This window comes from Chelonoidis abingdonii, chromosome 8 (assembly GCF_003597395.2).
Source record: "Chelonoidis abingdonii isolate Lonesome George chromosome 8, CheloAbing_2.0, whole genome shotgun sequence".
NCBI classification, from domain to species: domain Eukaryota; kingdom Metazoa; phylum Chordata; order Testudines; family Testudinidae; genus Chelonoidis; species Chelonoidis abingdonii.
Genome location: NC_133776.1, coordinates 51,086,382 through 51,101,354, shown reverse-complemented (window position 1 = coordinate 51,101,354; position 14,973 = coordinate 51,086,382). Strand labels below are relative to the sequence as shown.

At 43.7% G+C, this 14,973-nt stretch overlaps 1 protein-coding gene across 3 annotated transcripts in view; it reads right to left on the bottom strand.

Moving 5' to 3' along the window:
- VPS8 (VPS8 subunit of CORVET complex) overlaps nt 1–14,973 on the bottom strand; it is a 230,249-nt gene that overhangs the window by 18,326 nt on the left and 196,950 nt on the right. For all 3 annotated transcript variants that reach the window (XM_032763623.2, XM_075068603.1, XM_075068604.1), the window contains 3 exons: nt 14,320–14,400; nt 10,670–10,839; nt 7,917–8,085 (listed from right to left, as the gene is read on the bottom strand). In XM_032763623.2, the coding sequence (XP_032619514.1) occupies nt 7,917–8,085; nt 10,670–10,839; nt 14,320–14,400 (420 nt within the window). The remainder of the gene's footprint in view (nt 1–7,916; nt 8,086–10,669; nt 10,840–14,319; nt 14,401–14,973) is intronic.

Here is a 14,973-nt window from a genome sequence, read left to right as displayed (position 1 = left end):
TTTTTTCCAAGATCATAGACGATAATGTTAAATAGTGCAGGGCCAAGAACTGATCCTTGTGGGACTCTACTAGTAAACACAACTGTTCAATGATGATTCCCCATTTACAATTACATTTTGAGACCTATCCGTTAGCCAGCTTTTAATCCATTTAATGTGGGCCATGTTAATTTGATATCTTTCTAGTTTTTTAATGAAAATGTCAGGCTGTACTAAGTCAAAACTTTGTTTTAATACCATTTGAGCCAACATGACTTTCTGACATTACCTAAAACCATCTTTTTAAAAGAGTTCTGGAACTTTATGTTTGGTTCTGGGCACTAGATCACAACCGGATGAGTCCAGTAAACTCAGTTTTATTTTGTGTTTGTGTTCAATTCATTCAAACATGGTAGAAACATTTTATCTTGACAGACGCTGATATTTTTGTTTTTGGATCTCAAAGGGAGGCAAAAATCAGGTTAAAAGGTGGCAACTGAGTTTCCACTTAACTAAGAAATGGCTCTCACCAATCCATAATGAACAATCAAACTATTATTAGGACTTCACCAAACTAATAAATCCCCATGAAAACACTGCTTTATTCAATATGAAGTTAAAGTAAAAAACAATGGTAGACGAAATGTGTATAAACCCCAGCACTCAGCCTAAGGCAGCGGTTCTCAAACTGTGGGTCAGGACCTCAAAGCAGATTGCAAATCCATTTTAATTGGATTGCCTGGGCTGGCTTACACTTGCTTGGGCCCAGGGCCAAAGCCCATGCCCTACTGCCGAGCGCTGAAGCTGAAGCTCAAGCCCCACCACCCAGGCTTTGGTTTTGGCACCCACCCGTGGGGCAACGGGGCTTGGGTGGGCACAGGCTTCAGTCTCTCTTCCTAGAATGCAGAAGTTCCATAAATTCATGGCTTCTACGCATAGCAAGTGAGACCTGGCTCCTCCTTGGTGACTGATGTAAAACATGCACATCACATTGTTGGTGAGAACAGAGATTTAGGTTTCTCGTATGAGTGGGAGGAAGTGTTGGCATGTGTTGTGTACCGCATGGAGTTCCAGGAGACTGATATGTAGTCAGGTTTCTGTCGCAGACCACTTGCCTTGTACATTGTGGTGACCCAATTGGGCACTCCAACCTATCAGGGAGGCATCTGTTGTAATAGTCACTGATGCGGGAGGTCTTGTTGAAAGGGAATCCCAGAGCATACATTCCTTGGCTGTGTCCACCACTGTAGGGAGAGGATAACCCTTGGTGGTAGTGTCACACGTCTGTTGAGAGAGTGTTTACGGGGTGCATAGACCGTGCTCAACCAGTGCTGCAGACAGCACATATGGAATTTGGCATACTTTACTATGAAAGTCGTAGCTGCCATATGTCTCAGAATCTGAAGGCACATCCTCACTGAAGTTTGTGGGCTGATGTTCACCGTGGAAATAAGATTGATCAATGTAGTGAATCTGTGATTTGATAATATTGCCTTGGCTTGTATGGAGTCTAGCTTGGCTCTGATAAAGTCCAATTGCTGGGCTGGTTCCAGGGTGGATTTCTTTTTGTTTATCTGTAGACCTATTTGGTGAAACAAGTCTATTGTGGTCTTCAGCATGCCTACCGTTTTTTGTTGGTTGGCTCCCTTGAGAAGGCAATCGTCCAAACAGGGGAAGATTATGACTCCATTGTGCCTTAAATGTGCTATTACCGCGAGTTTTTTTGAGAATACGTGGGGAGTGGCGGATAGTCTGAAGGGAAGATCCTGTATTGGTAGTGGTTGGGTCCTACTATGGAGCTCAGGAACCGTCTGTGGGCAGGTTGTATTGTAATATGGAAAAATGCATCTTGGAGGTGCTCCACAGCACCCAGCAGTCGGAGGTGGTCTACTTCCTGTTGCAGAAGGTGTTCGTGAGAGGGGTCCCTGAAGAGGGATGGGGAAGGGTAGCTGTGAGAGGAATGGTGTAGTTAGATTGTATGATATCCAAAACCCATTCATCTGTGGTTATTGCAGCCCGGGCATGGTGAAATGGGTGTAGGCGGTGACCAAAAATTGTGGGATGGGGTATCTGTTGGTGCTAGAGGTGTGAGGAGATCGTGCATACCCTCGATCAAGACTTCAAAATTGTGGCTTAGATGTAGATGGATGGGTGGACGAGGCCTGGTTCTGTGGACCTCGTCATCTCTGAGCCCTTTGTTTACTGTGCTGATTAGCAGCCTTTACTACCAGAGAACAGGCTTGAGGGTGTGAAAACAAAAATTCCATGCCTTTGGCTGGAACAAAGTATTTTCTGTCATCCCTTTTGTTGGTGGGTGGTGCTGATGCCGGTGTTTGCCATATTACCTCTGCAGGCTCCATTATAGCCCCATCCATGGGGAGGGCAATCTTGGTCGATGATGCCGGTTGTAAGACTTTTAAATGTTGTTTCTCCTGCACCTCATGTAAGGCAATTTCTTGGCTGTTTACTACTCTTTTGAAGAGTTCTTGGAACTGTTTCAGGTCATCTGGTGCCATGGGGTAGATGGTGTCATCGCTTCATCTGATGCGGAAGATGAGTATGGGGCAGGTGGTGAATCATCCAGGTCTGCCTGAGATAGTATTTCTTCCTCTTCTCTCTCTGTCTCAGGGGGGTCAAAGGTTTCTCTGTGCGGTAACGATGGGTGTACTCTGGAACCTCTTGTTGCTGAGGAAGGGGGAGCAGAAGAGGGGTTCTGGTATGTGGGCCAAAGACCCCATTGTGACCATTGCATGGGGTAAGGTGGTAAAGGGTAAGGCCAGTGCTGTGCATATCAGGGCTGTGAATGCTTGGAGGGATGAGGCTTAGGCTTCACAGCATTCCATGCAGGTCTCATTTGTGATGGGGATGAACGTTAAGAGAAGTAGTTGTGCTGCACATCTCCTTCCTCACCACTATGCATGGAGAGTGGTACAGGAGATGAAGGGTGGTACCGTGTTATGGAGCTCAGGGAGTGTTCGGTGCCGAGCAGTGGTGACTGCAGTACTGAAGAAACTGCTCTGTCAGCAGGATGCAGAAGTTACGTTGGTCCTGCCTTGCAGTCGACCGCTGGAGTGCTGACCAGTGCTGGATTTGGCTTGTTAGGAAGCAGAAAGTCTTGGGTTGGTGCCAGTGGTGGCAGCATTGATCGCCTGTGCCTGCCTGTGCCACACTCTGCACCGGGGTAGTTGGTGCTGTGGAGAAGACTTGATGTCTCAACTCCGGTGCAGTGCGTTGGGGCTCAGCAAGGGTCTGCTCAGGGATGGTGCCAGAGGAGCCTAATGCCTCCTAAGTGCTCACTCTGGGTGAATGGAGTACTGAGGGTACAGACCTCGCTGGGGAAGCTCTCTTTTTCTGAGACACCCTTGCTGGAGAGGTCGAGTCTCGCTTCCTGGCAGTTTTGGAAGTCAGAGCCTTATCAGAGCTCAGGGATTTCAGTTTATGAAACTCCCCGGAGGAGGTCTCTTGCGGAAGTTGGAGGGATTTTTCCAGCAGAAGCATTTTCAAGCAGCGATCCCTGTCACGTCTTGCCTTTGTTGTTAAGTTGGTGCAATGTATGCATTTGTGGGAGATATGAGTTTCTCCCAGACAGTGAATGCAGGATGTGTGGCCGTCAGAGACCGGCATCAGTTCACAGCAGGAGTCACACTTTTTAAATCCTGTTGAGCCCAGCATGACTGCAGTTAAGTCTCTCCTGCCTCTTGAGAGATAAGGGTGGGAGTTAATTGTAATGATAAATTGTAGAAACTGTTCCCAAACGGGGAGTTAAGGAGAGAAAAAAGTTGCCTTCTTTCTTCCCTTTTACTTTTTTTTTTTTGGGCGGGGGGGGGTTTAAGAAAACTCTCTAAAAGGAACTAACAAAACTATGTAATTATATATAGAATAAAAAGTTCCTATGTAACTTTTAACTTTTTTTTTTCTTTCAGAAAGTATCAAAGAGAGCGCTGCCGCAGACCTCCATCTGGACGCCAAGGACGGTTGAGAAGAACATGAGGGGACAGTCGGGGAACGCATGCTACAGGAGGTTCCAATGGCTGCACAAGACGACTCCTGTGCATGCCCTTCCCCTGACCAAGTGCTGCTACAAGAAATCTCCAATCTCTGGTGCAGGGATGCATCAAAACCTAGAGTGGAGCACCCACAGGGACAATACAAAGAAGAAAACTTCCTTCTCCCATCCCCTGAACACTCTTCAAGTCACTCCTCCCATGCCCCACTGAAGTTTACCAGTGTTTTAAAGGAGGGTGAAAGGGGCTTTTCTCTTGCTTTGACTGATGGCAAGCTGAGTTAATCTGTTACATAATTTAATGCTGCTGAGTGGTCATTGTTACAGGATTCTAAGGCCTGGTCTACACTATGACTTTAGGTCAAATTTAGCAGCGTTACCTTGATTTAAGCCTGGACCCCGTCCACACAAAAAAACCCTTTTTTTTTTTTTTTTTTTTTTTTTGGACTTAAAGGGCCTTAAATCGATTTCTTTCTACCACCTTCCGACGAGGGAGGATAGCGCTGAAATCGGCGCCATTGGCCCGAGAATCGAATTGAGATACAAGTAGAGCTGCAATTCCGACGCGATATTGGCCTCCGAGAGCTATCCCAGAGATGCCCATTGTGACCGTTCTGGACAGCGCTCTCAACTCAGATGCACTGGCCAGGTAGACAGGAAAAGGTCCGCGAACTTTTGAATTTCATTTCCTGTTTGGCCAGTGTGTTTGCAGAGCTCACGCAGAGCTCATCAGCATGATGTGCACACTGCCAGGGCACATTGCCAGTTCTGTACTTTGTGAGAAGTCTATGACCATGTCCCTCTATAGTCACCGCGCTGCCGTCACCACGCTGCCGTCACCGCCTCGCCTGGTTTTGTGCAAAACAATTATCTGCCATTGCTCTGACGGAGGGAGAGGCGACTGACGACATGGCTTACGGGGAATTAAAATCAACAAATAGGGTGGCTTTGCATCAAGGAGAAACACAAACAACTGTCACACAGAATGGCCCCCTCAAGGACTGAACTCAAAACCGTGGGTTTAGCAGGCCGTTGATTTCACAAAACAAATCAGGTCAATTTCTTGTTTTGATCCATCTATTTTTTACATCTTAGGCTGGTAGCAGACGGTGCAGTACGATTGCTAGCCATCGTCATCGCCTGGGTGCTCGGCTGAAGAGGCTGCATTACGATTGCTAGCCATCACCATTAGCTCATGGCTGCTCGCCAGAAGATGGTGCAGTTTGAGTGCTAGCTGTTGTCATCTCCTAGGTGCTTGGTAGAAGATGGGAATGACCTGGCTGAATCACTCCCATGTCTGCCCAGGCGCCCCTGACCAATCTCACTGAGGTCGGCTAAAAGAGCACCCAGGAATATGATGACGATGGCTACCAATTGTAATGCACTGTTAGCTGCCAAAAGGCAATGAGTTGCTGCTGTGTAGCAATGTAGTCTCACATCTGCCAGCACCCAGGAGACGTATGGTGATGGTGAGCTGAGCAGGCTACATGCTTGCCGTGATACAGCGTCTGCTCAGGTAACCCAGGAAAAAAGGCGCGAAACGATTGTCTACTGTTGCTTTCATGGAGGAAGGGAGGGAGAGGGGGGCCTGATGACGACATGTACCCAGAACCACCCGCGACACTGTTTTTGCCCCATCAGGCATTGGGATCTCAACCCAGAATCCCAATGGGCAGTGGAGACTGCAGGAACTGTGGGATAGCTACTCACAGCTACCCATAGTGCAATGCTCCGAAAGTCGACACTAGCCTTGGTACTGTGGACACAATCTGTCAACTTAATACACTCAGAGCATTTTGTGTGGAGACACACACAACTGACTGTATAAAAACGATTTCTAAAAAACTGACTTCTATAAATTCAACCTAAGTTCATAGTGTAGACATACCCTAAGTTTCTTTAGGGGACATAGACCATTTGTATTGGCAATTTTATTGTTTAGATGTAAATGCAGTTTTAATATATTTTGTAAATAAAAATATTAAAATTGTACATGGTTAAAATACTGAAGTGCCACAACTTAAACATTTGTTATGCATTTAAATGATAGACATTACAAACTTGAGTGAAGAGCCTGGGGATGTAAAGAGCAGTCAGGGGGTAAGAACAAGAGGGGCTCTCAGGGCTCTGATGAGCCAGCCCTGGTAGGAGAAGAGAAGAGCTAAAGGGCATTTCCTCAAAGACCACTGGCTCCAGAAAGCAGGGAAATGTGAAGCGCTTTCCTACTTGCTGCTCCTGCAGTGCTACACAGCTCTTCACACCCTCCACCTGACTTACTGAGCGTTGCCCCTTTTTCCAGCTCAGCCCTGTCCCATCCCTCAGCCAGCTGCTCTGTTGGGGTTTGTTTCTTTTTCACTAACAGATCCATTCCACAATGACGAAGTTTCTCCACACACACCCCACAAAAGATTAGCCTTTGCTTGAGTGCCTGCAGACCAGTATAGATAGGTGACACTGAGCTTTCTTTTTTAAACTAATCATTTTTTGAGAAATTAGTGGTCAAAAATTCATGAGATATTGATTTAAAATGTAACCTCAGTAACCTGAGTTATGGCAATTAATCTAAGTACATTTTTAATCTTCTAATTTTTGAAACAGAAAAAAGTAATATAGCTCTCTTAACCACTCAGATTTTCAAATTAATACCTTGACTTCAATCAAAAATTAGAGAGCTAACACATATGGCTTACAACAGAAGCCGAGAAAGCCTTAATTATGGCTTTTCTACTGCTCTTCCGCAATACATACTACATAGAAGCTGCATAATTTACAAATTTTATCAAATGAAAAGAAGTAGTTTGGGCCATAAAATTAATCTATTCTCAAGGCTATGGAAGATTTTCTGTTCCCATTTAAAGGACTAATACAGTATGACTGCTGAAGCTGCACTGTTCTCTATATATTCCTCAGAGATTACTTCTTAAAAGTTTGCCTTCTAGCAGGAAATCTCTCCCCCGTGCCTCCTCCCCCCCCCCCCCCCCAAAAAAAAAAAAAAAGCTGATGGAAGATGACTAATACTGTTAGCTATCCCTTGATCAGAATTGATTTGGCAGAAGATGAAGTAATCTCCTAGAAAATAATTTGAGCAAAACACCATCACAATGTACTCAGTCACTGATTTACTTCGCTTTCAGAAGTGGAAATGCACTAATGGTTTGTGTATGTGGTAGGATGTTTTATTTTCAAAACAAAGCAAATGCACAAAATATCTAGATATATTTAGGGAAAAGTCCGTATCTCCACCCTCTCTGTAACATTCAAAGGCAGAACTCTGCTCTCAGATGCATAATTCAGAGGAGACATCTTGGCAAGGCATCCATTATTTATTTTTACTTGCAATTTGTGGTATCAAGCCCAGGAGAAAGTAGGAGTTTGCATGGTCACAGTTTATTTCTGGCTGCATTAGGTTGAAAAAGACTTCCACCAGATGTCGATTTTCTTATTGGCTCGATGCAAACTGACAGCAGTGATGTATTATAGCCAATTGTAATTTCCTACTATTCTGAGTTTGGTGCCACTACCATCATCTAGATTTTCTTACAGTTTCCCATCACAGAAAAATGGTCAGGCACAGTTTGGAGTAGGGTGCAGGAGGTGGACAGAAGATCTTGTCTCCTGGGAAGGAGGATCAAAGACTCTCCAATATCTACCAGGTCAATAGCAGGTCTGCTAGTGAGCCTATACAAAACACTGTTAACATTAATCTAAAAGAAACTGCCCTCAGGCCTGTTCCAGGCCCCCACATAGCAGATCAAACAGGAAATGTATCCACCAGGATGTCACTCTGTGGGAGCTCAGCCTCCTTTCTTATAGGGTTCATCTCTGTAAATGAAGCTAAGCTACAAAAATGAGATGAAATTCACTAACGATCTAGAGACAACAAAGACAGTTCAGCCTGTTAGCACTCAGGGACAGACCCTCCCATGAATCTTACCTGTGCCAGAGATGCACCATTTCCCTTTTTCAGCTCTGAGAAATTCTCACTCAGTTTTCCCCCTTTGTTACTTGAGTTGCATTTATAGCAAGTCCATCTCATCTGTCCCTTGGTTTCTATGCCACACTCTTTACTCAGCAGACAGAGTGAATGGTACAAATGGCCACAACTGTAAAAATAAGAGAAGAAACTTCACTATAAACTTTTAAAATGTGATAATATTAAATAATATTAAAACTAAAAAGTCTGATTAAGGCTAAGTACAATAATGTCATGCTACTGAAAAGGGAGGTTTTCCCGTCAATTTTCAATTAAGAAAAACAGGGCTGCTTACCTACAACAATAGTTCCCAGTATACAAAATGCCTCCACATTTTCACACCCTTGGATCAAGAGTTGTACAAACCCAGAGCCACTAAAAGCAAAGAGAGCCACAAAAGAATCACATCTTTTGACAGAGATCGCATCCACAATGCTTTGCACATACAGACCATGCCCCTTCATTTCATGACGGTCTGTTCAGAAGCAAGAATTTCAAAGACGGGAGATAATGAGTGTGAAACTGTGGTGGCAATATATTCTGAGAACAATAGTTACAGGTAAATAGCCTTCAGATGCTGAACAATTGCCTCCTGGTGTCTGTTGAAGTTCAGCTACCCTCATACCTTGATCCTGAGCCATTGTTGACCTCAGGGAGACATCCCAGACTGAATCAAGTGTCCACTAACAAATATCCTGTCTGACAGCAGAAAGAACCCGCTGCTTCAGAGGAAGGTGGAAGAACCCCTTGGTGGACGGAACTGCTCACAGAGGCAGTGTGGCTTGGTGGCCAGGCACTGGACTGGAACTCATGAGACCTAGGTTCCATTGCCAGCTCTGCCACTTGCCTGCTGGGGACCTTGGGTGAATCACTTCATCTATGCCTCAATTTATTCATCTGTACAGTGGGAATAATGATACTGACCTCCTTTGTGAAGCACTTTGAGATCTACCGATGAAAAGCACAATATAAGAGCTAGATATTATTCTATGGCCCCACTGACAATAATGAACTGTTACTGTGGGGTCCACACAGACAGCTATCCCTGGTCTACACTTAAAAGTTAGATCACCCTGATCACTGCAATTAAGCTGACCTAACCACCAGTTTTAGACATGGCTAGGTAAACAGAAAAATTCTTTGTCGTTCTATTGCTTGCGGAGCTGGATTACCTAGGTCAAAGGAAAAACCCCTTCTGTCAATGTAAGAAGTGTCTGCACTATGGCGCTACTGCAGCTGTCACGCTGCAGTTCCTGTAACGTAGAGCTGCCCTGAGACCACAGCAGGCTAGTATGGGCAGACTGCACCCCAGTTTGCTGTGAACTAAAGGTTTGTGTAGTCAAGCCCTTAATTTCCAGTTACAGTACGGTGGCTCTTCCCTATGGTCCTTCCGGAGCAAGTGCTTCCCAATTCTGCTAAGCCTCTCTCCATAGCCCACTGTGGAGACCCTTTACTAGCAGCTCCATCTCTCTCTCAGTCTGCTGGCCCACACAGGCAACTTCTTAAATGACCCAGTAAGTGGGGTGGTTACCTTGCTCCTGCCCTGAAGGGCTTAAAACAGCCCTGGGAGAGGGCAGTGGCAGGGAAAGCAGCTACTAGGCTGATTGAGGAAACAGCCGCAGCTGGACCACACCCCAATCAGGCCTCAGATGGCCCTATAAAGGCCAGGGAAGCCAGGAGCAGAGGCAGTCTCTCTCTAGCTGTAAAGGGAGATGGACCTGGCTGCAGGGACTTGAGTGGAGCAGGGCTGGGGAAAGACAGAGGAGCTGGGGAGGCTCCAGCCTGGAAAGCCCCAGGCTGCGGCCTAGCAGAAGGCCAACAGGTACTGGGGGTTGCAGAGGGCAGCCAAGGGGTAGGCAAAGGCAGCAGGTCCAAATCCAACCTTGCTGGTGATGAGTAGGCTGATACTGCAGTCTGCCCCAGGGCACAGGGGCTAGATGATGACTGGCAGTAGCCATATACTGAGGCAAGGTGGGGATAGGGGGTGGGGGTTCCCCTGGGAGGGGAGACGCTGAGACTGAGGGGTATATGGCCAGGGGGCTGCACCTCAGATAACAGGGCACCAGGTTCTGGGAGGGACACAGGGGCCAGCAGCAGCAGGACACCAGCCTGCAGGGGGCACTCCGGAGGCTGGATGACCTAATTCCCCGAGACAACCAGCAGGGGGCGCCGCAGTGATGCGTCCTGCATAGTTACAGACCCTTCAGACAGGTTTCACTTATTTTGGGATTTTGTATGCATCAAGGGGAATTGGTGACAGGTACAATGTAAAATCTAAATAAAATAAAGATGTGAACTCCAGTTACGGGAAATAACTAGGTTTTTTTCCCCTTTATCAATTCCTTTCATATATAGGTCTAGGCTTATCAATCAGGGATGTGCAGAAAAAAAATTGCCAAAATGCATGGTGCTAGCCAAGTAATAATGCTGGCAAAATATGTTTCCTAAGCATCCTATGATCTCCTTACATACTTAAGGCAGAGAGATAAAGTGATGGCAACAGCTCCACTACAGCAAGAAAGATCTAGCCTGAGTACCTTTGTAGCAAGCCTTGACACTCAAACAGTAATACTCAGGGTATCTGTATGGTTACCTGAATCTTTTGAAATTCTAAAACAAAGGTTTGGTTTGAAAGTTGGATAAAGGCTTATGGCAGTTCCTATTTCACCGTCCTTATGTTTAAAATATGAACATGCACATCTTTCTAGTTTTACCTGAACACAATGATTTCACCAGCCATCTCTTGCCTTCTCTTGTATTGCTGCAGACAGATACAGCAGTAATCCTGCTTTGGGTTAAGCCCTCTAGTGATGGAGGCTCTCAAGTTACACAAGGACCAGTGGAGATCGTGGTTCAGGAGGTTAGTAGTTGTCTCTAGAAGGGTCTGTGCAGGAAGACAATTATGTCATTTTGTCACCACTTTGCAGAAATTCTATACATAGTAATTTATCATAGCAAGCAGCTTATGAAATTACTAAAAGTAAAAGTGTAGCCTCTCCTTATACACTCTGTACCTGCTACCCAGAAAATACAATACCCCTTTATCTCCCCACATATGTTAACAGAGACAACAACTTTTTGCTTTCATCTATTCAAGTCATTCATTTACAATCTTTGTCTTTCAGTGGTTTTGTTCAAGTCCTGATGGAACTGACACATTTTGTGATTTTGCATACTCCAGGCTTCCTTTCTTGTTCTCCATCTTTACACAGTACATTTTTTCAGAGGCAATTTCTAACATCCATTTTATGATAATTATAGGTAGTATAAGGGTGAGGTGGGAAGAGTAAACTCAAATATGCTATACACTTTAAGAGTAAAAAATGGTGAGAATTTCAGTCTGCCATAATACTGACAATTCTGTCTTGCTGATTTGTACACTTTTTTAAAAATGGAATTAAAAATCAGAGGCATTTCACTGTTAGGAATTTGTTTCCTAGGTTGTTGCACACTTTGCTCTCCTGTTTGTGTTCTCAGAATATATATAGAAGCCCACTAAAAAAGAAATGAAACTGTTAAAGACCTAAACACCTACAAACATTCTGGGTAATTTTTTGGATCTCACAGTATTGTAAGAAGGAAATAAATAGTATTTTTCTCTAATACAAGTTAAAAGCACCCATCACTGGCATAGGAGCTTTATCATGTCAGGATTAAATAAAGACTGTGAATGGCTAGCCAACTACAAAAGTAGTTTCTCCTCCCTTGGTGTTCACACCTCAACTGCTAGAAGAGGACCTCATCCTCCCTGATTGAACTAACCCAGAGGCTGTGAGCTTTGTTTGAGACAAATTTCCAGGCACATACCAAAGGATATAAAAAAAGGCCCCTGAGATACCTCCATTTTGCCTCTTTCTTGCTCTGATTCTCTGGACGGTGGATTTACAACTAAAAAGAGCATTTTGAACTATGGACTGAAGATCTTCCAATCTTTCGGAAGTTACCAGAGAGACTTTACAAGACAGTGGGCTATTCCATCACTGCTACAAACGGGATATAAGGGCCCTGCAATTATTTGTATGTATATGATCTATTAACCATTAACAACCTCTTATTCTTTTCTTCTATTAAACATTTAGTTTTTAGTTACTAAAGGATTGGAATCAGCATGATTATTAGGTAAGATCTGAGTTATATATTTACGTGGCGAAGTGGCTGATCTCTTGGGATTAGAAAGACCCTATAATTGATTTACTTGGTTTTCAGTAACCACTTATCATAGAGTCCAGTGTCTAGTTGGTGAGACAAGGGCTGGAATGCCTACTGAGACTGAATTTTTAGCTTCTTGTTAACCACTGTGATTTTTCTTCATTTACTGTCTTGGTATAACCTAATGATAGAATAACCACCAGTTTGGGTGAGTCTGCCCTATTTCTCAGCAGTGTGTTCTGAATTTGGCATCTCAGTTGTGACACTGAGGCACGGTGACATACACTGAACACTCTAAAAATGGAACAAGACCTATGCAACCCTTTGAGTGCCATGACCATTCCCCCTTGAGAGCAGGCATGCTTGTACATGCTGTTATGCTTCTCAAGGACTGGATAGCTAAATACTGGCTAGATAAATGCATACTTAAATGCACAAGGAAGACCTACACATTAAAACAGTCTGCCAAATCTGATTAGCAGAATTCAAAATGCAATGGATGAGCAAATAGAATGAACTGTCCTTAAAGGGAAAGGCCCAGCCTAGCCTGAGAGTATGCTGCAAGAATGAAATATTTCCAAGGCCAGCATATAGATGACAGGCTGCATGCTGCTTGCCTCAGTGAGGCAGTTCTTCCAAATAAGGGGAGGGATAGCTCAGTGGTTTGAGCATTGGTCTGCTAAACCCAGGGTTGCGAGTTCAATCCTTGAGGGGGCGATTTAGGGATCTGAGACACCAAACAAATAAACAAAAAACTGTTAGAGACAGTACTTGATCCTGCTAGTGAAGGCAGGGAACTGGACTTGATGACCTTTCAAGGTCCCTTCCAGCTCTATGAGATAGGAATATCTCCATATATTATATTATTAATATGAGCCAATTTCAAAACATATTAAAAGAAATCATACAAAAGCTACATAGAAACGAACACTGAAATTCAACACTCATTTTAAATAAATTTTAGAACACAATCTGAACTATGGCTACCTCCACAATAATATGCTGAAGTGTGGTTAAGATGTGTGATAAATGAAGGGGTGGGAGGTAGCTCCCTTTTATGGATACCTAACCAGCCAGTTAGCTGTAAAATTCCTCTTAGTAGCTGTTCTCTATCTGCTTTACCTGTAGAGGGTTAACAAGCCCACAGGTAAAAGGAAAGGAGTGGTCACCTGACCGAAAGAGCCAATGGGGGAGCTAGAATTTTTTTAAATGGGAAAAAAACTCCTCTTTGTTGTGTTCTCCAGGAAAGAGGGGACCAAGGAGCAGTTATACTATAAGAAGCTTTAAGCTAGGTACGATCAAAAATAATCAGACCATACCTAGAATTACTTATTTGGAATTCCCAAATGTGTAAGTAGGTTAGGAATGTTTAGAAAGACACAATTAGATTTATTTCTGTTTATTTCTTGGCTTGTGGACTCCTCTGTGCTAACCCCAAATGCTTTTGTTTTGCTTGTAACCTTTAAGCTGAACCTAAAGAGAGCTATTTTGGTTCCTTAATTTTTGTAATTGTTTCTTTTAAGATCTAGCAAAAAGTATATTTCCTTTCTTTTTGTTTTTATTAAACGTTACCTTTTTTAAAAACAGGATTGGATGTGTGTCCCCCTAAGAGGTTTGTGCATGCTTAATTAGCTGGTGGCAATAGCTGATTTCCTGTTTTTTCCCCCACTCAGCTCTTCCCCAAGGGGGAGGGGTATGTGTGCAAGGGCTTGAGGGTACCCCACAGGAAAGAATTCCCTAGTGTTCCTTCCTGGGTTCTCAAAGGGTTTTTTTTGTTTGTTTTTTGCGCACTTGTTTGGTGGCCACATCTACTGATCCAAGGTCAGAGAAAAGCTGTGACCTTGGGAGTTTAATACCAGCTTGGAGTGGCCAGTATTAAATGTTTAGAATCCTTGCAGGCCCCAACCTTCTGCACTTGAAGTGCCAGAGTGGGGAATCAGCCTTGACACGTTTAAATGTGTAGCTGGCAATCTATTTCCCTGTATTGCTTTGTTTTTCAATGCCTCATAGAACTATATAAATGCACACATCTTTTGATGGTGATGACAGCCGGGTTTCCATTTGCCTGATTTTTTTTTTTTTTTTAAAACTGATGTTAATGTGTTAATTCCTGACAATTAGTGAACAGAAAAGAAAGAATAACTCCTCTTCTAGGCAATACTAGCTAGGCCCTTTATTTAGCTATGGGCAGAATGAAGAGGCACACACAACTTACTTGCTCATAGTTAAATGTGTCCAGCATCCCCAGTACAAGTCCCTGAATTTCTCCAAGTTTCCCTCTACCATAAACTGGATCCTGTGTTAAAAAATTAAAAGCTGTGATTAACAAAAATACAAATCATAACATTTTTACATTTTATTGTTCTCGGTTTATTCCCATTTTTTATGAAAAACAAAAGAAGTCAAGGTTAGAAATATTTACCATACAAGATAATCAGAAATACCAGTTTTCCCATATACATATGGTAAAAAAGCAAAGCTTGACATCTTACTGGCAACCATCATGCTAGGGTCAAACCCCACCCCTTTGGCTCACAATCTTCACTCTTTCATTTTGCAGGACCACTCTACCTGTAGCTACAAATTAAAAATGTGCTCAACAGCATGAATTCAATGTGTCTTCTCACTAACTTGTATCACAGTGTATCCCAAATAAAGCTTAAGAGAACCAGCGTGGCCAATATTCAGGCAAACTCCTACTGAAGATAGTCAAGCCAGAACAAAGCCTAGAGGTGATCCTGGCAATTACAGACCGGTAAGTCTAACGTCAGTACCAGGCAAATTAGTCGAAACAATAGTTAAGAATAAAATTGTCAGACACATAGAAAAACAAACTGTTGAGCAATAGTCAACATGGTTTCTGTAAAGG